The 26,684-nt window shown below is 40.0% G+C and overlaps 1 protein-coding gene and 1 pseudogene across 6 annotated transcripts in view; one reads left to right on the top strand and one right to left on the bottom strand.

Annotated features, from left to right (window-relative positions):
- The window catches only part of NHSL1 (NHS like 1), a 132,948-nt gene that overhangs the window by 15,943 nt on the left and 90,321 nt on the right, over positions 1-26,684 (bottom strand). For 5 of the 6 annotated variants that reach the window (XM_019831290.3, XM_019831299.3, XM_019831298.3 and 2 more), the window contains exons 3-5: positions 23,804-23,931; positions 6,722-6,914; positions 2,628-2,759 (exon numbers count right to left, since the gene is read on the bottom strand). In XM_019831290.3, coding sequence (XP_019686849.3) covers positions 2,628-2,759; positions 6,722-6,914; positions 23,804-23,931 — 453 coding nt within the window. The remainder of the gene's footprint in view (positions 1-2,627; positions 2,760-6,721; positions 6,915-23,803; positions 23,932-26,684) is intronic. The other variant, XM_019831296.3, reaches the window with a different exon arrangement.
- On the top strand, positions 11,071-21,577 carry LOC109499923 (annotated as a pseudogene).

A 26,684-nucleotide genomic window follows, 5' to 3' on the forward strand; every position in this document is an offset into this window, starting at 1 on the left:
GAAGCAGGCTCCAGGCTCTGAGCCGTCAGCACAGAGCCCGATGCGGGGCTCGAACTCACGCAAGTGAGATCGTGACCTGAGCTGAAGTCGGACACTTAACCGACGGAGCCACCCAGGTGCCCCAAATGTTACTCTTATTCAAACGTTATTTTCCCTTACTCTATCAATCCTTTCAACTAGTCTATCTATAAAAGTACAGTTGTTTCTTATCTTTTCTTTCTTTTTTTTTTAAACTAGCTCTCACTTCAATACAGCTGTCTCAGTGGACCACCAGCTATGATTCAGGTTATGTCGACTGCACAGTGACATCAACCGTCTCTGTTTGGCCAAGACCACAGCGCAATGATGTGGGCAGGGCTATTTCCTTTCCTCCAGCATTGTTGGTGTTTCTACGTCACATACAAAAGAGATGGGAGCATGGGCCCCAGGGACTCAATTACTGATTCTAAAAATACAATTACAGAAGACCGGATTTACCTAGCTGATCAGATCATTCCACTAAGATCAAAGAGGCAACTGAGTTATTGGCTTCATACTGGTTGGTTTAGTAATAAAAGTGATAAATTTCATTATCTCTGAGGTTCTAGAAATCATGTTACATATATACATAGAGAGAGAGAGAGAGAGGGAGGGGGGAGTGAACAGGGGGAGACACAGAGATAATTCACACTGAATACTTGTGTGTATGTATATGTTTTTCTGAGTCAAATTATTCTTATACTCTTTGCACAAAGCCATCCAAAACCTACCTATTTTGGCTGCACAGCCATTTAAAATGTAGACTACCCTGAAATATCAACCTTGTTATCTTACAAAGGGCATGTCTTTAAAGTCACTCCTTTAGGTTAAGGAACGTCCCCTAAAAGACCAGTTAAAATATAAACATTACTGCAGTGCTGTAAGAAATTAGCCCATTAAGTATCTACTGAACATAAGAGTATGTACTAGTTTCTCACATAAGTTAGCTGTCACCTAAAGGAAGAAAAAAAGAGAGAGTCTGAAAGAATGAGATCCAGGAGGACCGGCCCAGATCTGGAAGCAGATGCAGGGGCACGGACGGAAGACAGATTTCTTAAACCCTGTGGATGCAATCTCGCCTTTGTTTGCGATAAGACCCTGTGTTATGAAATAAGACGGGCACTTGTATGTCACCTGGGTCACCGGAACTACCTAGAGCAAAAGCAAAGCACTGCTATTCTTGTCCCACTGTGGCTTCAGTCTAGAAGGCAGAACATACATATCGGAGAACTGGGTGGCAGTAAAAGAGAGAACGCCAGGTAAAGAAGAGTGAGCCTTCTGTCCCTAAAACAGGGCATTTCCGCAGGTGTTTTGGGAAAAAACACATAGGAACAATGTCTGTAGCACTTGGAAGCTGAAGTAGGCAATGCTACCTCAAAGTATAACAGATCACTAGAGCTAGGATAAACCCATTTTGACTCAAAGACTGCGGGGCAAGTTCCGAAAGAATTATCCCGAGTATCTAGACTGTAACCTTCAAAAGCAAATAAAAGTAAAAACATCAGGTGAAAGCAACTATGAGGAAATAAGTCCACAGGTTGGCTGCAGAGAAAGAGGCAAATTTCAAAATAGGTAGTATTAAGTTCCCTACGGTAATTACAAAAGCAGCTTTTATGTTAACCTATAGTGAACCTACCGGCACCAAGTGCTTCACCTGTATGAATTCATGACACCCTCAGACAACCCTATGAGGTATGGTCTGTCAACATCAACAACCACATTATTTGCATGAGGAAGGAGACTCGGGCAGGTGAAGTAACCAGCTTGAGGCCACCCCGGGCGTCAGCGGCAGAACTGGGATTCAAATCCACACATCTGGCGCCGGAGTCCCTGCCCCGGCCCAGCGTGCGCTGCTGTCTGTGTAGACATTCCCAATGAGCCCATTGAAAACCAAAGGAGGAAGGGAATATAGAAAGAGGAGAGTGAGAGGGTTACCCAAAGCATCTATAAAGATAAGCAGAAATAATATGGATAAGTGAATTATGAAATAAATAACCTTCTCCGCTAGCCCCCCCCAAAAAGAGGGGGGGTTCTTTCTTTTCTGTTTTTATCACAGGTTGAAAAATATTGAATTAAAAACCTATGAAACTGTTTCCTTGGACATTCCATTAAGGTACTATCCAACATAAATGAGTATTTTCTGTTGTACTGAAATTTACTAATTATCTCACACTTGCTGTCTCTTTGATGACAAAATGGCCGTCACCGTTGTCAGTATTAACTAACGAAGTCCACAGTCATTATCTGGAGTCCTAGAATGAGTTTTTGGTTTTATGAAAACTTAAAATCTAAATGAGAGGTAAATTTCATCGTGGAAATACCCAATGTGCAAGGCACATGGAGATGCTGACATTACTGTAAATGTCTATCACCCCAGTTGACAGTCTTTATATAAGCTCTTCCTGTAACCGTCTCACCAAAACTCAACAAATCAGCTGCAGGGGATGTTAAGACTTGTACCCAGTGCTGCACTCAGGAGAGAAGCTGGCCCTCTGGGGGCACCAAACGGCTATCAGAATGTATTGATCTCGTAAGCACCACAATGAGGTTAGCGTAGTAATGCTGAGCAGTAACGAGGGGCAACAGAATACAGTTCTGATGAGCCATACCTAGCTCCTTCTGTATGTTGTCAGGGACTCCTGTAATAGTCTTTCTCCTTTTGACTTTCTTCGGTCGTCTTACCAGAGTGTCTGTGTAAATTAGAGACCGCCGAAGGCTGGCCTGGCGATCGAAATTCTCCCCTAATATAGAGTAGTAGAACAAGCAAAGCAATGTTATTCTCAAGCAAGCCGACACCATGCACTCTCTTCGAGCAGCTTGTTGTAAAATGATAAGAAGGTTATTAATAATGATGTTAGCCAGTCTTATGATGATGAATGAATGCTGAAGGCCAAAAAAAGAAGGAAAGCACATTATCGTCATAAGGCTATTTTTTCATTTCCGGTCTACTTCCAAAGGAAGCGCCTTGATCTCATTTGCACATGAGCTGGGGTAACAAGTGCAAATCTGTTAACATGACTTGAAGAGTGATTCTCTGTTATTTAGAAAAATGGGTCATTTTGGAAGTGCTTTTTACATAGGCCCTATCGTCACCAAAATCACTCTTCACATCAGCGTAGGGTGTGGTGAAGGCAATGAGCCTATTGTATTCACGTGTTCTCTCTAGAGAGCAATATGATGTCTTGTCCTGTGTGAGGATACAAATAATCAAGAATTCTTGGATGCAGAGCTTTCTCTTTCTGTCGAGGAGGCTGACCATTTGGGCAGGCTGCAGTAATTGTTGTGGTGTAGATATAACCGTAATGACCAATAAAAAGCCTTATAATGATAAAGTACTTTTACCACAATGAGACCCAGTAGCACTGCTGTTGTTAAAGCTGAACTGCTTTCTTTCTGCTTCTTGATCACTTTTGACCATTGATCTTAATTCAGACATTTCAGGTAGTTTTGCAATCAAACCTAGAATGCCATATCCACAGGACTGTTTTTTGTCCTCTGAAGTACGAACTTGTGTGATTAGCACACCAATGGAAACCATAAAATAATAAAGTAGCAGTTACTGATTGGTCTGCTTTAAATTCTTTCCCAGTTTCATTAAAGAAAGTTTTGTAGCACTGTCTCTGTTAAATGGTTATTCTCCTCAAAAAGAGATTTTAAAAATACATATATACACAAATTATATACTCCTATCATGCTTATGTTGTACAAAAAGAAATATATAAACATTCATTCTTTTTAGCAATATTGACACACAAAGTGAGTATGTTGTAAACAAGCCACCCTCTATTTAAATAGGAATAAACTGTGATTAGAAACTTCTTTAAAGCAAAACAGAGGATAAAAGATCTGAATGATCAAAGCACATTTCACGTACGAAGCAACAAACACAAATAAATGCTTGCAACTTTGTTCCTAGTGGAGAAAACCAGAAATGATTGAGAGAAGATGGTGAAACACCCGAAGGTATCATCACTGTAATAAACGCATCACTAAGTACAATAGCACGGATGATGCTTGTAAGGGGGCAAGCCATGACTTCAATGGTCCATAGTTCCCTGCCGCAGAGGAAAACAATTTCCTTGTATGAAGGTATTAAAAACAGACAAAACATCAACAGATAGCTGCATTTAGTCTCTACTTTTGCTTCCTTAAAAACAAAAACAAGAGATAAACCACTCAACTTCCAAGGAAATTAAGAAACAAACCATGAGAATGGACATCGAAGACATATGCCGTTAAAGGCACCAAACTCTCCATCTTGCATCATGGCCTCAAATGTCTGTCCCTGATGGTGGACTAAACATTTCTTGAGGGTAGGTACCACAATTCTTGTACTTTAGCACCCCCTGCCAGTGTGCCAAAACTGTTAAGCATGGTACCACTCTATTTATCTTCCAGGTGGAAGGCTTTTAATCCACATGGCGAATAGGAAACCTACACATATATGCATTTCATTTGAAACATTTTTTTTTTTCCTTCCTCAACTCCTAGAACATGATGAGTCCCTACAGGACTATGACTGAGGGGATTAAATTGATTTTCATGCTAGCAGCTCATTGTGCTAATGTTCTGCTGCTATGCCTGGCCGGCTTCACTCTGGACGTAAAATAATATATTTATCGACGTTTCTTTCCCCTGCTGATCCTGACTGAAAATCAAACCGGAGGGTCAATGTTCATCCAAATAAATGAACACATGACAATTCCCTACAGGAAGCTATATTTTAGTCTCAAAAGCCTTCTAGGGCTGCAGAAACACATCATTTAAAGAGGAGGAAGTGGTATAACCTAGGTCAACTCGACTGCTGAAAGTGAAAATTTTAAATTTAGTGCTTCTTTGTATCAGAATAGTAGAAAAATTAACATCTTTATGTAATGCATGTATATGTATGTGAACACATGGATCCAGAAGATGAATCAATACACATGCAACTAGATACGAGATTTGATTATTACAGTTCTGAAAATGTTAATCACTCAATTTAAACTGCATTTTGACATAACTCATTTTGCTCACTTCTTTGTCATTTGCCTTTCCTATGTGGCATTTGAAGGCCTCCTTTTAAACTCTGTGTAATTCATATCTACTTAGTCATCAACAGGAGGGAATTACAGCTCAAAGAAATGGCAATGTCTTCTGTTGTTACAATGCATTTCATTGCAAATGATTATTTCTGAGGCTGTAGTTAACTCTGTTTTAAATTTCCTGATCTCAAGATAATGCATTTATCCTAATTCCATTAAGGACTGCCATATTTCATAGCACAATCTTCTTATCTTACAATATTACTTTGGAGGCATCTAATCATATATAATGTAATTTATGTTTCTGCTGCATTTAATCAATCAAATAATGTAATGCGTTTTCTTATAGAAAATTTGTGTCCACATATTCCATTAAGCAATAAACACACTTTATTCTGAAACACAGCTACTTCTAAAAATAACCTTAAAAAAATATGATCTAGGTGCATGAGAATCACACTTGGGAAGATCAACGTTATTTGCAAAGAAAATGGAATCAAATACTACGCTATTCCTTTAAGGCTTAAATACAATCAATGTGGGAGAATGTACCTGGAATTTAAAATAATTCATGCACCTATTTACTAAATTTCTCCAAAATAGATGTAATTTTTATTTTAAGTGTAATTCTTAAACATCTGTAAGGTTTTTTTTTTTTTTTTTAAAGTCTGCATTAACTATCAAAATACAAAAACCTTTCTAACAGCAGACCACAGCATTAGCTTCAGAAATACAGCAAGGGTGCTATGGGTTTTCATCCTAATTTTTTAATGAAAACTCAGCCTTATTGGTCACCTGATATTTTTTAGGTTCTGGCCCTAGAGGCCATGCTTCTGTAAGGACTGGTTATCAATGACGATTATTAGCAACCAGTTTCTCTTGAATACACTGTCCAACGTTAACTCTTAACACATCTATTTTACACGTGTATGCTTCCCAAACCACAGACCTTTTTTATGAGGTACGGAACTGATAAAGCAGGAAAAATCTGGTGCCTTTTAGCAGTTCCTCTAAGTTCATGAAATACTGTCTTTGAGCTTCATGTAACTTGTTATCTGTCCCCTTAAATATTACAGATGATTAAAATCTGAGCATAATATTCCAAAAGAACTTGAATTTGAAGATTATAGAATTCAAATTATGAGGATCAAAATATGACTTGACCATCCTCTTAACTTTAAAACAGTATTTTCATAATCCTTACTGTTAGTTCACTTGATATTCTTATTTTAAGCAATTTGAGAAGACAAAAGGGCAAGAAAATCCATCACTCAAAAATATCACAAAACTGTTACTTCTTCACTTCCATAAATACTACATAAAACAGCCCTTTAGAAGGGAAACGTCATTGTTTCCTTACCCAGGGCCACATTTAGAAGATGTTCCCAAATAAACAAAATATTTTAAAGAAGCAATTCAATGAAAAAAGACACACATTTTCTATGAATTCCATGACATCAACCTTTGGTGACAGCCCTCTAATCTTACAAGCAAGAGATATTTCATATGCATGCACACATATAAATTTTAGTTTTCCTTTCCTTAAACACAGAGCAGGAAGCCCGACTATAGCTATTTACCTTTGATGTACAAGTGAGATGCTAAGAGCATATAACAAACAGAAGCCAAAGTCATTTTCCCAAGTATGTTTAGAAACCTATCTGTACAGCAAAGCATACCAGTTATATTAATGGGAACCACATCAGCCTGGATTGTTTGGGCTTGCTGTCGCATCTTCTCTTCTGGCGTTGGCAAAGGAAGTGACTTGGTCCAGTTCGTTTGAGTATGAAGGTCAGAGAAGTCACTTGAGGTTGGCGTGTTAGGTCTCCTGATGGAAATAAGTCTTTCCTCTTCTGATGAAGAAATAGAACACTGCAGGGAAAACAGTAAGTAGATGCTGTAGTGTGCAAATAGCTGGCAAAAACATTTAAAAATACATTCCTTGTTTAAAGCCTTTTTTCAACTAGGGCACGGGCGCCTGGGTGGCTCAGTCGGTTGAGTGGCCGACTTTAGCTCAGGTCATGATCTCACGATCTGTGAGTTCGAGCCCTGCGTCGGGCTCTGTGCTGACAGCTCGGAGCCTGGAGCCTGCTTCAGATTCTGTGTCTCCCTCTCTCTGCCCCTCCTCCACTCAGTCTCTCAAAAATGAATAAATGTTAAATAAATAAGTAAATCAATAAAATATTTTTTCAACTCATTAAAAGCGAGCCAAAAAAAAAACAAAAACAAAAAACAAAAAACAAAAAACAAAACTGGCCACATTTAAGAAAGAAGCAATAGTTTGCAAGAAAACTGCTCATCATCTTGAGCATGACCCGTTATGTATATGATTCACGACGTCGCCTTAGTCTCTAAACCATGAGGTCTGCAAATGGCTTTGCTGACCCTCGATATCTTTTCAGTCCTTCCTGTTTCTCCTATATTTACTGTGGTCAGAAAGCTTATGGATTTAGTTGAATGCCAGAAGCCCGGAGAAGCATCATGGCTGTGGCCATCGGTTTCCACTTTTATTAAAATTTTGTTTGCTCAAAGTCATTTCTAGCCTCAACCTCATTTCCTTCAGGCGCTGACCTCAAGGAACATTTCTGGAATCATAGAGCTATTGTGTGCTCTTCTGAAACCATTTATATGAAAACAATTGGTGTGAAATTGTTAAATTCTAAGAAGCTGACTGAAGCTCTGCTCTGAGCCTTATCAGAATTCCCTGAAAACATTTCTGGCAGTGTCTGTTTCAATACAGATTAACATCCTAACTGGGGAGCCCTTCTGCAATACCTTTCTTCCCATAACATCTTAAAAAGCGGAAGCAAGAACGCTGTTTGGGGAAGCATTTTACCATGGACGGTACCATGGCCGCACGACAGTTGGCTCTTTGACAAGGAAGCTCCAAGAACTCAAACACAATGTGCTCACAAACAACAACGATGACAAAAAAGGGTGATTGGCTTTTGTTGAGAAACGGCAGTTTATAATACACAATAAATGTCTTAAGAACTGGTCTTCGAGTTGAAAGCATTTAAACTAACTACCACCTCTGAAAATAAGGCGTTTAAAAGAGTTTTACTTCAGAATAAAAAGTCAATGAACCTTCCCAAGGGAATACCTGTGTAACCAGCACCCAAGTCAGCTCAACACTCCCCCTCCCCAAACCACACACCCCTAAGCAAGGGTAACTACTCTCTGACTTCTAACACCCCACCATAGCTTTGTTTGCCTATGTGTGACCTAAAGGGAATCCTGACGTTCTCTTTTGTGACTTTCTTTTTTCGTTCAATATTATGTTTGCGAGGATTTATCTATCTTTAAGAAGCAGGCATTGATACCTTGCTGGATTTAATGCAAGTTTCTTTTTTTTTTTTTCAACGTTTATTTATTTTGGGGACAGAGAGAGACAGAGCATGAACAGGGGAGGGGCAGAGAGAGAGGGAGACACAGAATCTGAAGCAGGCTCCAGGCTCCGAGCCATCAGCCCAGAGCCTGACGCGGGGCTCGAACTCACGGACCGCGAGATCGTGACCTGGCTGAAGTCGGACGCTTAACCGACTGCGCCACCCAGGCGCCCCTAATGCAAGTTTCTAAAAGCATACAGGTAAGAAATTTACAGAAGAAATACATCTGTTAGAAATTTCAACCACTTAGAAGAACACTGTAATCACTGTTTATTACTATTGAATTCATCTTACTGTAAAATATCTGTTTTTATTCTACAACTACCAGCCCTGCACAAATTTCACAAGGACTACAGAAGAGCCAATTAAAATAGTTTGGTGTTGGGGGATAGGGCCTAAACTAAGAATCCAAAGACCTGAGTCTATTCACTTTATACCTGACAGTCTCGTGACTTTTAGGCTCTTCTTGAACCCTTCCTTTGCTGTAAAGTGGGGCTATATGTTTCCCTCCTGAGTCCCACAAAGAGCCATTCTCAAGACCTAATGAGATAAGGGCTGCCTGGGTGACTCAGTTGGTTAGGCCTCCAACTTCAACTCAGGTCATGATCTCGTGGTCCATGAGTTCGAGCCCCATGTTGGGCTCCGTGCTGACAGCTCAGAGCCTGGATCCTGCTTCAGATTCTGTGTCACCCCCTCTCTCTGCTCCTCCCCTGCTCACACTCTGTCTCTCTCTCTCTCTCTCTCTCTCTCTCTCTCTCAAAAATGAATAAATGTTAAAAAAAATTATTAAAAAAAGACCTAATGAGATAAAATCTCTGAAAATATCTATGGCTGTTAAACATCATGGAAATAAAGGTGATGGTCCTATAAAAGTGACTTTAGGAAAGCAAAATCATGGGGGCACCCGGCTGGCTCAGTCGAAGAACAAAGGACTCTTGATCGTGGGTTGTGAGTTTGAGCACCAAGTTGGGTGTAGAGGTTACTTAAAAAAAAAAAATCTTAGTACAAAAAAGAAAGAAAGCAAAATCATGAATTGACAAGTTCATGATTTTTTCTTTTATTGCAAAAAGACTACCAATAATAAAGGTGTTGTGGAAATAGATAATATAAAATAAATCATAATGAAACATCTCTATTTTTGACTTTATATTCTTGATACGTAAAAATGTAAAATGATATGGTAGTTTCTTCTCCACCTAAGGAAAATTGTGAAAAGACGTTTGTAATTAAACTGACAAATAAATATACTCAATTTATAATGAGCATATGTTACCGACATCTGATAATGATATTAAATTACATCGGATTATGATATTAGATTACACCATATCCATTTCACATTTGATCCAATTCTGCTTAAATGGTTACAACACCTATCAATGGTTCCAACTCCTACCTATCCTTGAAAGATAAGGGAATGTTTGAGTCAGCAGTGGCAGCGAAGCCACAGTGATATAAATAATTTCCAGCCTTTTTGCACTTGTACCACGCTGGTTACATATGACTTATAATACATATTCTCTACCCTTAAGATGCAGATTCCCCCTGCCCCCCAGGCACACACACAAGTAAATTTAACTGTATATGAGAATTTCATGACAGTTCGCATAAAGGTCTCATGTCGATGACTGAATCTCAACGTTGCCAATTAGAAGGTTACTCCAATTTTCTGATACACACACAGAAATAATTTCTCAGGTAATCTTGAAATACAGCACACACTTTCAAGCCTACAGGAAGCAAATCCTAACGAAACCAGTTTAACAGAAAAGTAAAGCTACAGCTTGATGAAGAATAAATAGCACGGTGACATCCTGCAGGGAGGGTTCCCTTTTCCATGTGACACCTGCCAAGGGAGATGGTGAAGCACCGTTCCACAGTCTGTGTGCATCTCAGTGGTGCCCAACAGCCCTAGTAACCTACTTTTCTTTTAGCTGACTGACGGCGTCAGAATCGATAACTATCACAAAGAGAAAGTACTTGAGTTTGGCCTGGTTGCCGTGGGATGACCGCCAGGGAGAGCTCCAGTACGACAACTTTCAAAGGTAATCTGTTATAAAGGGCTCTCTTCATTTGTGAGACAATTTCCCAAGCATGGCAGAGAATAAAGTTCTATGCAAATGTGACTATTACACAGTGCTACAACTAAGGAAAGATAAAAACCAGGACGGTATGACTTCCAGAACGATCGCACTCCTATCCTTCCTAGGATTTATAAATCCAGCAGGGGCGCAGGGAACCACCTCCGGCATCTCAATAGCCGAACACATCATGATTACTCCATTAAGATGGACACTGTAATCCTCTGGATTATGTTAGCCTCTTACCTGGTCTCCACATTTCTGCCTATTGTGCCCACCCTCCCGCTCCAAGTCTACGTCTCAACACAGAGGCGTGAGGCATCCTTTTAAAATTTAAGTCAGATCGTGTTGCTCCTCTGTTCAAACCCCCCAACATCCTTACCATGACCGACAAGACCCTACATGATCTGCAAATGGCTCACCACTCCCTCTGACCTCATCTCCTACTATTCAGTCCCTTATTTCACTCTAGCCACTCCATCCTTTCCGTGTAGTCTCTTGTACATATCATGCACACTTCTGCCTCAGGGCCTTTGCACTTGCTGCTCCCGTTGCCTGACATGCTCTTCCCTTAGACATCCACACCATCTTTTTCTTCATGTGTTTATTCAAGAGTCTCCTTCTTGTTGAGGTCTTACCTGTTGAGCATACCTCAAATTTCAACTCCTCCCTAATATTTTATATCTCCCTTCACTGCTTTTTCTCTTTAGTACATATCAATAGTATACATATATTTTAGATATTTACCTTGTTTTCTCTCCCATGAGAATGTAAGTTCCAGGAAGCTTTAAATCAGAATTTCATAGAGAACTATTTCAGGATTTTAGCTAAAAAAGGGTCACCATTTATTTACTGGCTGCTACATGCCTTGCTCTGGGTTACAGACTTTATAGAAATTGGCACCTCATTTAATATTTATAGCATTAGCTTCATTTTATAAATAAGGAAATAGAACAAAGTAATTTGACTTTTGGGACGTTCACAAGTGGACAGCTGGGATTAGAACCTGGACTTGACCCCAGAGTCTCTGCTGTTAAACAGTGTTAAAATAACAACTTGGCAATATTTGCAATAAGTTACTAGGTTGTCTGATCTAAAGATAAAATCTCCGTTTATATCTCTTCTTCAAGAACAAACCTTTTAAAAATCTAGAAAAGCCACCGCAGTGTGGTGCAGTGGAAGAAGCACTAAACCCTGGAGTAAAACACTAAGTACCAGCATCCTGGCTCTTGTCATTTACGAGCTATAGGTTTTGAGCAACTCAACTCCCTCTGTTGAGAACAGAACAACTCAAATAGCTTCACCATGCTTCATATTAATGGACTGCCTCAATATAGAGTGAATTACTTTTTTCAAACATGGAGTGTAAAGTTGCCTTGCTTTCGGACCTTAAATGCAATTTTTAAACCTGTCTGTTGATCAGTAACGTTCTCTGATACCCCATACCCTGATCCCAGAAGGAATGAAGAGTCACAAATGAAAGGAGAAACCACAATTCCTTGTGCCAGATTACTTAATTTAGAAAGGGAAATCACTGGCCACACCAGCAGTTGTTGTGTAGATTTGGGATGCTGCAGACCTGCATTTCAGAGACTCCTAGGTCCTGTCTGGAAGCCAGACAAGCTCCCACCAGATGGACAGTGGAGCCTGAAACATGGTCTCTTTGGCAGGTGGCCAAGTTATCAAAAAGTGAGCTTAAATGTGAATCACAGATTAGCCCAGGCTTTTTCCTTTTTAATCTGCTATGCTCCTAGCAATTAAAAAATGTAATTATAATCAGAGCTAAATTTAGCATTCATTTAGCAATTATTACATGAAAATGAATGTAGAACAGATGAAACTATATAGAGTATTATTATTATTTTTTTAATTTTTTAATGTTTATTTATTTTTGAAAGATAGACAAAGCATAAGCAGGGCAGGGGCAGACAGAGAGGGAGACACAGAATCCAAAGCAGGTTCCAGACTCTGAGCTGTCAGCACAGAGCCTGACACAGGGCTTGAACTCATGATCTGTGAGATCATGACCTGAGCCAAAGTCAGATGCTTAACCGATTGAGCCACCCAGGCGCCTTTATGTAGAGCATTAGTTAAAAGAATACTAACATACACTCCACTCCTTTTTGCAGGACATTTACTCTGTCTTTGATGTTGGTTTTTTTTGTTTGTTTGTTTTGTTTTGTCTTGTTTTGTTTCCCAGAAGGAAATCTGTCTTGGGTTGACTCTTGGTTTTCCAGATCATAGATGGCTTCATAAGGTGTCGAAACTTCCGCAGCCTTTTTTGCCTATATGTGCTTCTTCTACTTTCAATATACTTAGACACAAAAGATCCTGACTTATTTCTGTTCTCTCCTATCCCCTCCCCGCCAACCCCAGGCTCAACAACAACAAAAAAAGCAGGGGCAGTGGAAATGGATCCATACGGAAGCACAGTTCTTGGCCCATCTAGCGGCTCCCTGATGGCCAGATGGTGGTGTCCATATCCACAATATTAAATAGCTTCAATTGTTCTTTCTCTCCCCATCAGCATATTAGTCCTTTTACCACAAAGCCAGCCCCTTTGTCATTATTACATGTTGGATTAAAATATTGTGGACTGAAACTGATATTGTGGACTGCATATTAAGGATCTTTTCCTTAAAAGAATGGAAAATACTTAAGACTTTAAATGTTTCACTGATATAATACTTCTTACTTATAATCTTTTAATTTTAATAAATGATATATACAAAATATAACATAATGAATATTTCAGAACTTACCACCCACCCCGTGACTTATACAAACTATTACCAATAACTGCATCTACCTCAGTGCTCCTCCCCGCTTTCCCCAAGATAACCACTGTCCTGAATTGTGTGTTAATTATCCCCTTACTTTTTGTTATATATGTACCAATATGTGTAACTTACATGTTTACTGACTTCTATAAAAATGGTTCATTCTCGGTGTTGTGTTATTTACTTATGTTTCTAAGACACATCCATGTTTCTGTGTGAGCCTACAATTCATTTATTTTACTGGGTATACATTCCATTCCAATACGTATTTATTTATTCACTCTTTTACTAATGTAAAAGACTGCTTCACTTTTAAGGGTGCCAAAGGTGTTCACTACCATGATTATGGTGATGGGCTCATGTGTGTACACATATATCAAAACTTACTAAATTGTATAATTTAAATATGCATATTTTATGTAGATTACATCTCAAAAACACTGTTTTAAAACCGAGATTTCAGTTTCAGTATTTTAAAACTATGTGATCTTACGCAAGCGATATAGTCTCTCCAAAATGCAGTTTCCTCATCTGTGTTATGGGTACAATCCAAGCTACTTTGCATGGTTGCAATAAGTATTAAATAGATTCACATATAGCACGGAGCCTAGTCTCTGGCTCCTGAACTTTTCCACATGTTGGGAGATACAGAGGTATACGGAGAGCAACAAGACAGGAATGCTGTGTCCCCATGTAAAGGGGAAGGCAGATATGAATGGAGCCTTATTCCAGTTTAATGGGGTGTTTGCAACAAGAGCCACTGGAACAATTTACTGGTTTGAATGCATAAAGGTCTGGAAAAGTGACAATCCCCAGGCTTCTCATTCCTGCTTGCAAGATACAAAGTAACCAAGGTGTCCCAAACTGGGAAGCACTGAACACAAGGAGCTAGCATAGACTCCTCTGGGTTTCCACTGTGCCCTGGAATTACTCACAGAGACCCAATACAAATGACCGCACTAGAGTCATCTAGGGCATGGTTTCTAGACCATAAACCATCCTAGGCCAGGCAGTATGTCTGTATACTGAGACGAAGTGGTTCTTAAGTGGTTTTTGAAACAATGGTATGAGTGAATGAACGAATAGCAGACAAGTCAACAGTGGAATGAAAAATGCCAACAACAGGCATAATATGAAGGCATTTGGGGAGTGTAGTAATCTCCCCCTTTTGTTTCACCAACATGGTGCAAGGAAGAGAAATGGAATATAAAGCGGAGGACCTACATTCGCGTCCTCCCTGATGCATTCTAGCCATGTGGTCTTGGGAAAGCTATTTCATAATTCTGAGTCTTGGTTTCCAGATCATCAAAATGATAGCAATGAGGGGCGCCTGGGTGGCTCAGTCAGTTAAGCGTCGGCTCTTGACTTCAGCTCAGGTCACGATCTCACCGTCTGTGAGTTTGAGCCCCACATCGGGCTCTGTGCTGACTGCACGCAAAGCCTGCTTGGGGATTCTCTCTCTCTCTCCCTCCCTCCCTCTCTCTCTCTGCCCATCCCCTGCTCATGTGCTCTGTTCTCTGTCAAAATAAAGAAATAAACTTAAGAAAAATGATAGTAATGATTATTAAAATACTTCTTCCATTGGAGTTCCTGTGGGAAATGAGATATAACTTGAAAAAGTCTGGCAAGTGTTCTAAAGTAAAGTTAGTGCTAGTATGACCTCTAGTAGTTCTATTTAGAGATAACCAACAAAGACACAACAATGGGAAGTTTGTTAGTAGTTGCTGAAACCTCTCAAATTTGTTGCTTCAGGCAGGAAATTCTTTGCGGAAAGTCTATAATAAAAGACTTAGGGGGAGTGGGAGAGTGGCCAAATTTCATTGTCCGTGGAGTCCTTTTCTTTGTAGTCTGGTTTGAAAACTCAAGCAGTTTAGTAATACTGAACTAGCCATTATTTGAGCATATTCTATGTGCCAGGCACCAAGTGAAGACTTTCATAAACATTCATTCCTTTCAACCTCACCACATCCCTCCCCAAGGAAGGTAAGGTGGCTGTGTAACTTATGATCAAAACCAGAACTCCTCTGAAAGTGAAAGGGGGTGCTATTAATAATTACGCAGGACAGCAGCTGTAACACAGGACTGTCCTGAGCAAACCAGAACATGGGGCTTCTAACTCTTTACAGCGAGGAAACCAAAGCTCATGGAGAGAAGCAATTTACCCAAAACCACTCAGCTTCAACAGGTGGACAGGCTGCCCCAAACCGGCGATCTCAAGCATCATGTTATATAAGCCTCCGATATGTGCAATTACAGAGCAAGTCTACTATCCCTTTTGTCTTTTCAAAGTCCTCCTTCAATTGAAGTATCTCTCATCAATGAGGACTAAAAAAGAACCTGAGATGCTAGTTCAAAGAATAACAGGAAATAGAAAATTTCAGGTTACATCAGTACCATAAAAGCCAACCTTTTATTGCCATTAATCCCAGTCTAATTTACGTGTTTGAGAGTTAATTTTATATAAGAGATTGAGCAACTCATAACTGACATCCTTTCTGCTGAGACAATGGGGCCTCTATGAATGTTTCCCTGATTCAGTGAACATATCATCAAACATAACCTCCAACAATGGCAGTTGGGGAGATGCCCTATCAACTCACTAGAAATATTTTGGCACCCATAACTGAACTTCCTGCGAATACCTGAAAAACCTGTTTGGTAGTACCTGGTACACACTGAAAACCGAAAGAACACACACACACACACACACACACACACACACACACACACACGCACACACACACAAAAGGCTGCGACTAGCATAATACTAAAGCACTGACTTATTCTCTGATCTCACGGTTGGAAAAAAAAAAGGTGTTCTGTGAGATTTCTAAAGCCCTTTGCAGACAGCATTTCTCTCATGCAAGTTTATATATAACATATATCATTGGAAATAGTTATTTTTCTTGCTACACTTTGAAAGACACATGTGGAGATAATTAGCAAAATTACCATTCCTTATACCATAAACAGGAGTCTTGCTTCGTAAACATGTTTTGCATTAGGATAATTATTCTAGAACAATTCTCCAGAATAAACACCCAGAACAGATGTCCCCTAGGTTCTTCTAATGTATGTCTTTTACCTTATCAGCAGCTCTCCTTTTAGGAGCGTGCTTCTATCCTAAGCACATAATAGATGCTTCCTATTGCTGAATGCAAATCAGATGCTTTTCATTCTGTGTACCTCTTTCCAGGTCAGAGCATTTGTAGTCTAAGCGTTTGTTAACTTCTGTGTAGTCCACTGCTCTCCTCACCATACCCCAACTCCTACCACTTACCTAGAAAATACAAAGTAAAGGCTTTCCCCAGCATTTTCCCTCAAATTTGACCTCTACATACTCTGTATCTAAAATAACCCCAACTGTTAAAATGACTTTTTTTTTCAACTTTTATTTTATTTTTTGGGACAGAGAGAGAGAGAGAGCATGAACGGGGGAGGGGCAGAGAGAGAGGGAGACACAGAATCGGAAGCAGGCTCCAGGCTCTGAGCCATCAGCCCAGAGCCTGACGCGGGGCTCGAACTCACGGACCGCGAGATCGTGACCTGGCTGAAGTCGGACACTTAATCGACTGCGCCACCCAGGCGCCCCTAAAATGACTTTTAAGAGCATGCATTGCACTTAAGGGTCTTGGCCTTAACACGGAGGCCATAAACTGCTGGCTTGGAGCCCCTTTTATAGCTACTGAACTCCCACCTGATTTCAAATGTCAACTTGATCACGTACTAAATCCCATGAAGATTTAGGTAGACTTCTGGTCTTTATAGTCTATGTTTAATATTCTGTCCTGCTGGTCTGTACATTCAGATTCCACACTGAGCAATTCTTGACTCTTTTTAGTACCGGGTGAGGCGAGTAGTTCTCCTTCCTCATTGCTCCTCTAGGTTACAGCTTTCCCAGCTATGACCCTTAGATCCTCTCTGGTCCTTCCCTTTCTCTGTCCATCCCCCAAATCACTCTTAAACCAAAACGAAACTAAACCACTCAACATCTTATTGGTGTTGTGTTAATTCTATAAATTAACTTGGGCAGAAATGACAGCTTTTTGATATGGAGTCGTCTCATCTAAGAGCATAAGAGAGAGAGAGAGAGAGAGAGAGAGAGAGAGAGAGAGAGAGAGAGAGCGCGCCAGTGTGCAAGAGCAGGAGAGAGAGGGAGAGACAGAGAGAATCCCAAGCAGGCCCCGCACTCAGTGTGGAGCTGACATGGGGCTGGATCCCACCACCCTGGGATCGTGACCTGAGCTGAAATCCAGGGTCAGATACTCAATCGACTGAGCCATCCAGGCACCCCGTCTGCCATTACAACTTTAAATAGATTTTTCCTATTATATCTTGTAATTTGCTTTTGTAGATATGAAAAGTATTGGTTTCCATACATCAACATCATACCTTTCTATGTCATTGAAGTTTACTGTTGATAGCAGTTTCAAATTTTTATTTTCCTGGAGTCACCAAGTATACAAACATATCATGTACAAAGAATGATAATTTAATTTCAGTCTTCCCTTATTTCTGAGCCTCTTACCCTACAACTTTTCTAATTGTTTTGGCCAGTTCTTCCCATACAATGTAATAATAGTGACAAGTGAATGTCCTGTCTTACGTCTCATTCTAGGAAGAATGGCCCATGGAATAGCATGTTGGCTTTGGTGACAAGGCAGATACATTTTAAGGTATGAGTATCTACTTGTTTCTATATTATGGACTGTTTCTTATCAAGAATGGATGTTGAATTGTTTCAAATACCTTGTCACTATCTATGGTTTTGATCCGATCGTTCTCTTCAAATCTATAATATATTAACATGTGATTAGATTAACTGATACTGAAAATCCTTGCATTCCTATTGGGATAAATCCAGGTTCATTTTTAAACATCTGTCTTGTAACGAGCTGTTAAATTATGTTTCCTAACATTCCACTGTGACTTCTAATGATAATATTCATGAGTGGGACTGGCCAGTTGATTTTCTACTTTGTGTGGTCTTTGTTAGGTTTGATCTCAGGGTAAATCTGATTCGTTTAAAAAAAAAAAATCACACCATATCCTTCTTTTTTTTTTTTTGCTCTGAGAAAGTTTCAAGCATTGGATTTACTTACTCTTTCTATTTTCTTTTCCTTTTGTTTGTTTCAAGTTTTTATTTAAATTCTAGTTCGTTAACATATAGTATAATCTCGGTTTCAGGAGTAGAATTTAGTGATTCATCACTTATATATACCACCCAGTGCTGGTCACAAGTGCCCTCCTTAATACCCATCACCCATTTCGCCCACCTCCTGCCCACCTCCCTTCCAGCAACCCTCAGTTTGTTTTCTAGAAGTAAGAGTCTCTTATGGTTTGCCTCCCTCTCCTTTTTCCCCCTTTCCCTATCTACTTACTCTTTAAAAGCTTTAGTGGAACCCTCTCTATGAAACCATCTGAACTTGATGCTTTTTGTAATTTGGTCCAATTTTTTCTTTGAAATGAGCTTCATTTTTCCACCCAGTTTTATCGAGATATAATCAACATAAAACATTGTGGAAGTTTAAGGCGTATAATGTGATAATTTGTTATATGTATATACTGCTAAATGATTGCCACAATAAGACTAGTAAACACATCCATTACCTCACACAGTTACCATTTATTTTGTCAACCTGGTGTGAATCTTTGACAAAATTTCTCTATTTTTCAAATCAGAAATCAGTCTTAAAATACTCCCTCTCTAGAAGTTCTAGAGTCAGGTTTGATATATTCTATAAATTAGAAAATCAGTTTCAACATTATCTCAACATCTTCCATCTAACACAAGATGGTACATACAACTTTTGTTCCTAATCATAAAGTCGTCTGCTTAAAAATGTTAGTGACTTCCATAGGGCACCAGGTGGTTCATCTGATTCAGCGTTCAACTCTTAAATTCTGCTCAGGTTGTGATCTCATGATTCGTGGGATTGAGCTCTGCATCAGGTTGAAACATGGAGCCTGGTTGGTAGTCTCCCTTTCTTTCTCCCTTTCTCTCTCTCTCTCTCTCCCATTCCCCCTCACAATAAACAAATAAACATTAAAAAAAATATATGTTAGTGACTTCCTATTAACTATGCAATAAAACCTAACTCCATCACTTACCATGGCTCCCCTGTCATCCCACCTCAGCCTCCTTCCACCACTACTCCTGTTAACATTCTTGGTGAACTCAGTATCCACAGAGCGGATCCATCCCTCATCAGTCTTTCACGACCTCACCTCCAACGTGCCCCAATGACCCAGTCTCAGAAACATGCCCCGGACTTCATCATCGCATAACATCGGATATGGGATTTTAGTAGGGGCTCTATAATTGATAAATCTATAGTATTTACTGAAGGTGTAAAGAGAATAAAAGCAGCGAGAATGTGCCCAACATTTTTGGCTTCAGCATCTGGTAGAACGGAATTATACGGTTTACCGAGGTGGGGAAAAGTATGAGAGGAGTAGGTAGGGATGTGAGAATGAACATTTTGGGATTTGGGTTAGGTTTGAGATGCCCATAAGATGGACAGTAAGCAGCTAAATGCATGGGTCTGGACTGGTGATAGAAATTTAGGAAACTTCAGTGTCCGGAATTTAAGGCCATGGGTCTCAGTGGGATCACCCAAGGATTAAACCTGCTTCAGAGGAGCAGAGTCAAACCAATGTTTAGATATATGGAATAGCATCCAACCATGACTGAGAAGCACTGGCTAGTGAGGCAGGAGGAAAACCAGGAATGCGTGGTCTCATGGAAGCCAAGTATAGAAAGTACTTGAAGAAGGACAGTAAACTATGTCAAACACTGCTGAGAGGCTGAATCGGAGGGGGGCTGAAAACTAACTATTAGATTTGGGCAAGATAGACGTGATGAACAGACTTAACAAGACTGATTTCAGTAGCGTGCTAGGGATAAAAGTTTATTTGGAGGGGGTTCAGAGGAGATTGTGAGAAAAGGCAGTGTTGACCGCAAGTCTAGACAGTTCTTTGGAGGAGTTCTATTCTAAAGAAGACCTGGAAAATATGGCAGAATTTAGAGGGGGGTGAAAGGTCAAAGGAGGGCTTCTTCAAGATGAAAGACAAGGTAGTTTGTTCATATAATGAAGAGTTCTGATGCAATAAAGAGAGAGAATGGATTAGGGCAAAGAGAAAGGGGCAAATTGCAGGGATGAAGTTCTTGAGAAGTTGGCCTTAATCGTTCCACTGAAAAAATACTGAGTGTTGACTGCATGCCATGCCCTAATCTAAGCACATGGGTGCAAACAGGGCAGAAAAGAAGCAAGGACTGTGCACCCATTGCAATGGCAGGAAAGGGTGAGTAGGTGTAGGCATAGATGCAAGCCGTTCAGTAGGTTTGGTTGTGAAAGGATATGCCTTCGGACTGCTCCCCCCGCCCCCCCTTCACCCCACAGTGCAGTAGATATCACAGATGGTATCCGAGAGTAAAACAGAAAACATGGTGTTTGGAGATTTGAGAAATATAATTTGGGCAGTGGGAGAGTGAACTGATGAGCTCATATGTTAGGACTGCTGGCACTTTAGGTCCGAGGTGAGGCATTTATAGCACAAGCAGCCACTAAAACCTGGTGTTTTCCTCTAGCCTTGTTTAGTGAGCCAGGCTTTAAGCGCAGAGCAGAGGTAGAGCGGGATTCAAATGGGATTGGGCTCTTCCCGTAAGTGGCCTGAGGTGATCTCTGAAAATGGTTCGCTATTCCCTTGACCCGGAAAACCCGACAAAATCATGCAAATCAAGAGGTTCAAATCTTCGCGTTCACTTTAAGAACACACGGGAAACTGCCCAGGCCATCAAGGGTATGCATGTCCGAAAAGCCACCAAGTATCTGAAAGACGTCACTTTGCAGAAGCAATGTGTGCCATTCCGACGCTACAATGGTGGGGTTGGTAGGTGTGCCCAAGGCCAAACAGTGGGGCTGGACACAGGGTCGGTGGCCCAAAAAGAGTGCCGAATTTTTACTGCACATGCTTAAAAATGCAGAGAGTAATGCTGAACTTAAGGGTTTAGATGTAGATTCTCTGGTCATTGAGCACATCCAGGTGAACAAAGCCCCCGAAATGCGGCGTAGAACTTACAGGGCTCGTGGTCGGATTAACCCATACATGAGCTCTCCCTGCCACCTTGAGATGATCCTTACTGAAAAAGAGCAGATTGTTCCTAAACCAGAAGAAGAGGCTGCACAGAAGAAAAAGATATCCCGGAAGAAACTGAAGAAACAAACACTTATGGCCCGGGAGTAAACTCTGCATGAAATACATGCAAATAAAAGTAAAAACAGGAAAAAAAAAAAAAAAAACAGACAAACAAACAAATGGGATTGGGATGTCTTCAGGAAAGTGACAGAAGGAGAGAGGAGCCATCAGAGTTCCAAATATGCACAAAGAAGTGAATATAATTGTGGGTCCTGTCATCTAAGATGGGGAAAGATAACTGAGGCTGTGAAGAGGGTAATTTCTCACGGGGTCAAATAATTTTTGAAATGGGATTCTAGAGGGATCAAGCTGGAAAGACAATAAACGAAATTATCCCTGACTCTTCTTTTTCTCCCAACTTCAGCAAATTCTATAGGATCCACTTTCAACATAAGCCTAGAATCTTCTCCGCTGCCACCCTGGTCCCAGCCCACATCAGCTATATCTTGCCAGGATTACTGCAATAGCCTACTGACTGACCATGCTACTTCCATTTTCAACTCCCCACAGTCTTGCCTCCATATAGTGGCCAGATTGCATCAAATAGTAAATCAGACCACCCTGCTTACCACCTCAGTTCCTCCAGTGCCTCCCCATCTTCCCCAAGAACAACAAATCCAAAGTTCTCACCACGGCCGGTCAGGTCCTTCCTATGTGATCTGGCCCTTGGTTGTTTCCCCAAAGTCATTATTACCTCTCTCCCCCTTGCCCACCGCAAGCCACTCTGGTATCTGGCTACTTCTCCCACAGGATTAACCACACTAGGGTCCCCAGGCCTTTGTACTTACTATCTCTTCTTCCCAGAAGCTCTTCCCAAAGATATTCCCATGTGGTGTTCCCACACTTCATTCTGAGATCTGCTCTAATGACACCCTCAGAGAGCCCCCTCTTGAAAACTCAATCTCAAATAGCAGCCCGTCACTCTCAAACTCTTACTGCCAGTTTATTTTTCTTCATAATGTGCATCACCACTGTGTTATGTTATACTTGTTTACTGCTGTTTCCCCACTGAGAAAAGGTAAGCCTGTGAGATGCTGGATATGTTAATCAACCTGATTGTGATGGCCATTTCACAAAGAAAACGGATGATTTAAATATGTACAATTTTATTTGTCTATTACAATTTCAATAAGGTTGAAAAATTAAATAAGAGAACACAATCCACACCATATAACTCATCTTTTGATTTCTATTTTCCTTATTCATATCAATGAGAAAAAAAAACTTTAAAATTAAAAACCAGATCAATTTTGAGGTAGCTCCTTTTCCTACTACAGTATTTCCTAATACAGTATTGTGTATTTTGAGTCCCAGAGGACTAAGCTAATATGGGAACATACTTTTAAAGAGATAAGAAAAAATATTCTCAAATAAAAACCTGGGTTTTTATTAGAGGACTAAAAAATTATGGTAGTAAATTTCCCATTTTTGATCAACTGTTATCCACCCTTTTCTCTGATGTTATTTATGTGGGGAAGGACAATAAATTTTGACTAATGTTCTCTAAACAATAACGCATTTATGCATTGACCTAATTCTACTGAAATTTCTTAGAATAAAAAATGGTTTCTAAATCAACACGTGTCCATCAAACTTTAAGTCCATAGTACTAAGTAGAATGAATTTAAAAACCCATATGAGTCAAAATCTCTCTACATTTTTATCTGCTCATGGGGCTTCTATTACTGAGAAAATATATTTGCCTTAAGTAGTTTGTACATACTACAAGATATGGCATGAGAAGAAAGGCAGCCAGGGTAACACAGCATCTCCAAGTGAACTGACCAGTGCTATAATATTAAGTCAAAGTGCTGCTTCTGTTCAATCTTTCTGAGAAACACTGACTGCTTGTGAAACAGTGACTTTTGCCTGTTATACTTAGAGCTCTTGTTTTAGGATCTGAGTGGGTTCTTGGTCATGAGAAAACAAAAAACAAAAAACAAAAACAGGACCTTCAATTTTTCTACCCAAAAGAGAATATTCAAAATGCACAAATATACTGACTGATTGTGACCCTTTAATGAATTCCTTGAATCCTAACCTTACCTTTTTTTTTTTTTTTAATTTTAGACCGACTGTGACTTGCGGAAAAGTTGCAATCATAGCGCTGAGAATTCCTGTGAACGCTTTACCCAGCTGCCCACAGTGTTAACATGCTAAATAATCATGGTACCTTGGTCAAAATTAAGAAATTGACATACCATTATTAACTGAAACCCTATTTTATTCTGATTTCACCAGTGTTTCAACTTATGTCGTTTTTCTGTTCTGGGACCCAGTCCAGGTTCCCATGTTGAATTGGGAAGCCTTACCTTTTGATCTGTTTCTTCATCTTCGTTTTGATAATCATCGCAGAGGGGGTTGGTACTGGCTGCAAAGGTCGGCCCCTGGGAGTAGTACTGTGAACTTCGGTAGCCATCCCGCCTCAGCTTATCACATTCTGCAGAGGGTACAGGCCAGGGAAGGGGTGGGGGAGGAAGGGCGTAAAAAACCAGAATTTGTTTGCTTCTCTTTATTTACCTTTTCTAGCAATATTTTCCTAGGCGTAAGATTTCAAAATAATCATACTATTAATAATGAAAATGATGATCAAAACAACTAAGAGTTAGTAGATTACACACTACATACCGTGTTCAAATGCTTTAATGGGATGATTACCTTTAGACTTCACAACAACCCTCTGAGTCAGGTTTAGAGTAATTAAATTTTTTTCTCAGTAAATGTTATACAGATAAGCAACGGACTCGGAATATGAAACCAGGTTCTTAATTACTGTAATTGTTTATGCACGGCAGTGGAAGGTGCAACTCCTCATCAAAAAATACAAAACTTCGGGGCGCCTGGGTGGCTCAGTCGGTTAAGCGGCCGACTTCGGCTCAGGTCACGATCTCGCAGTCCGTGAGTTCGAGCGCCGCGTCGGGCTCTGTGCTGACCGCTCAGAGCCTGGAGCCTGTTTCCGATTCTGTGTCTCCCTCTCTCTCTGCCCCTCCCCCGTTCATGCTCTGTCTCTCTCTGTCTCAAAAATAAATAAACGTTCAAAAAAATTAAAAAAAAAAATACAAAGCTTCTCGCGCTATGCTTCTTATAGATTCCTCAGCTGGAAGGGACACGAGAAGTCACGGATTACAATGCCCTCATTTTATTTTTAGTTCTCAACCTAACTTTGATGCCAAACAGGCTATAATCATCGAGTGGAATTTAATGTGAAGCCGGGTGGCAGTCTGAGCCGTCTGCCAGACTACAGAGAAATACCTGGCACCAGCAAGTGGAAGGTAACCGGAAGCATGGCGCCCTGCTTCGCAGCAAGGTTGGGGCCGTCGGCTGCTCAGAGACCAGCGGTTCTCATCGAGGAGGGACCACTGTGCTAATTGCAATTACTCGGATCAGTGGGGGCAAGTGCAGCAAGAAAAGTATTAGTGGCCTTTTAAAGCCCCAAGAGATTTCTTAGTACCCAGCCAGCACCTTAGAGGAGGGTGTGCCTTGCAAAAGGGTTCACTCACCACAGGGTACCTTTAAATATCCGGCTCATAAAGGAGTGTGAAATGTGTTTGGTTTGGGAAGGGTTCCCCTTCGCACAGCATGACAAGACTGTGCACCTAATGGCACCGAAGTAAAGTAGGGCATCTTCAGAGTTCCTCTGTAACAACACTAGGATCTGCGATTCTTCTCAGACAGGAGATGACGAATGGTCACTTTAGTGAAAGGATAAAAATTCTCCAACCGGGGGAAAAAAAGATCCTTACTCTCCTTTGCTACTTCACAGTGGGAGTGAATAAAGTTTCCAACCCAGAACTGCTAATCAGATTTTTAAAAACCCCATGAAAATAGTCATGAGGATCTTTTAGGATGTCAAACTAACTTTAAAAATGCATTATGTAATCACAAGATAGCTGCTTCAGTTGCTTAGGAGCTAACTAATTTGTGGGCTCGGCTTGCAACCACTCTTAATATGGAGTAAAAGGGAAACTTTTTTAAAAAAATTCTGAAACTTCCAGAATACAACTTATTTTTAATGAGGATTTATTCATATTAATCTCTTTTCAGTGAGAAATATTTTCACATTTTTTCCAACATTAATAAGTTTTCTAAAAAAAAATGTAAACAGAATGGTCAGAATTCTACTTTCCTTCTACAGAGAGAATATTACATAAAGCGTGATTAGTGTTTTTCACTGTTCTGTGTAGTTTTGGGATTCTGTAAGTATTTGATTTGATTTTCTTTAATTGATTACCTTAAAGTTAGGAGAAAAAAGTAATACTCAGTAGTTTTGCATTTCACTAACTTGTGTTGCAAATTAACTCTTCTGTGGTCCTATCAGCTGACGTCTCCTAAGGATTCAGGGTGAACCTTGTGTAACAAACCAATAAAAACCGTTACCACTTTAGAGGGAACACACCTCAACATAAAATGGGCCATATATGAAAAACCCACAGCTAGCATCATATTCAATGGCGAAGAACTGAGAGCTTTTCCTCTAAGATCAGGAACAAGACAAAGATGTCCACTTATATTCAACATAGTACTGAAGGTCCTCGCCACAGAAATCAGGTAAGAAAAAGAAATAAAAGGCATCCAAGTTGGTAAGGAAGAAGTAAAACTTTCCCTGTTTGCAGACAGCATGATACTATATACAGAAAGCCCTAAAGACTCCACCAAAAAACTACTAGAACTGATACATGCATTTAGTAAAGTCACATAATACAAAATTAATTACGGAAATCTGCTGCATTTCTATACACTAATAATGAAGTAGCAGAAAGAGAAATTAAGAAAACAATCTCATTGACAACTGTACCAAAAAAGAGTAAAATATCTAGAAATAAACTTACCAAGTTGGTGAAAGATCTGTACTCCAAACACAATAGAACACTGATGAAAGAGACGGAAGATGACACAAATAAATGGAAAGATATTCCACAGTCATGGATTGGGATAACTAATATTGTTAAAAAGTCCATGTTAGCCAAAGCAATCTACAGATTTAATTCCTTTCCTTTCAAAACACCAACAGCACTTTCCACAGTAGAATAAATAATCCTAAAATTTGCATGGAACCACAATAGTCTCAGAAGAGCCAAAACAATCATAAAAAAGAAGAAGAAAACTGGAAGTATCACAATCCCAGATTTCAAGATATACTACAAAACTATAGTAATCAAACCAGTATCATTCTGACACAAAAGCAGAATTATA

Source organism: Felis catus, chromosome B2 (assembly GCF_018350175.1).
Source record: "Felis catus isolate Fca126 chromosome B2, F.catus_Fca126_mat1.0, whole genome shotgun sequence".
NCBI lineage: Eukaryota > Metazoa > Chordata > Mammalia > Carnivora > Felidae > Felis > Felis catus.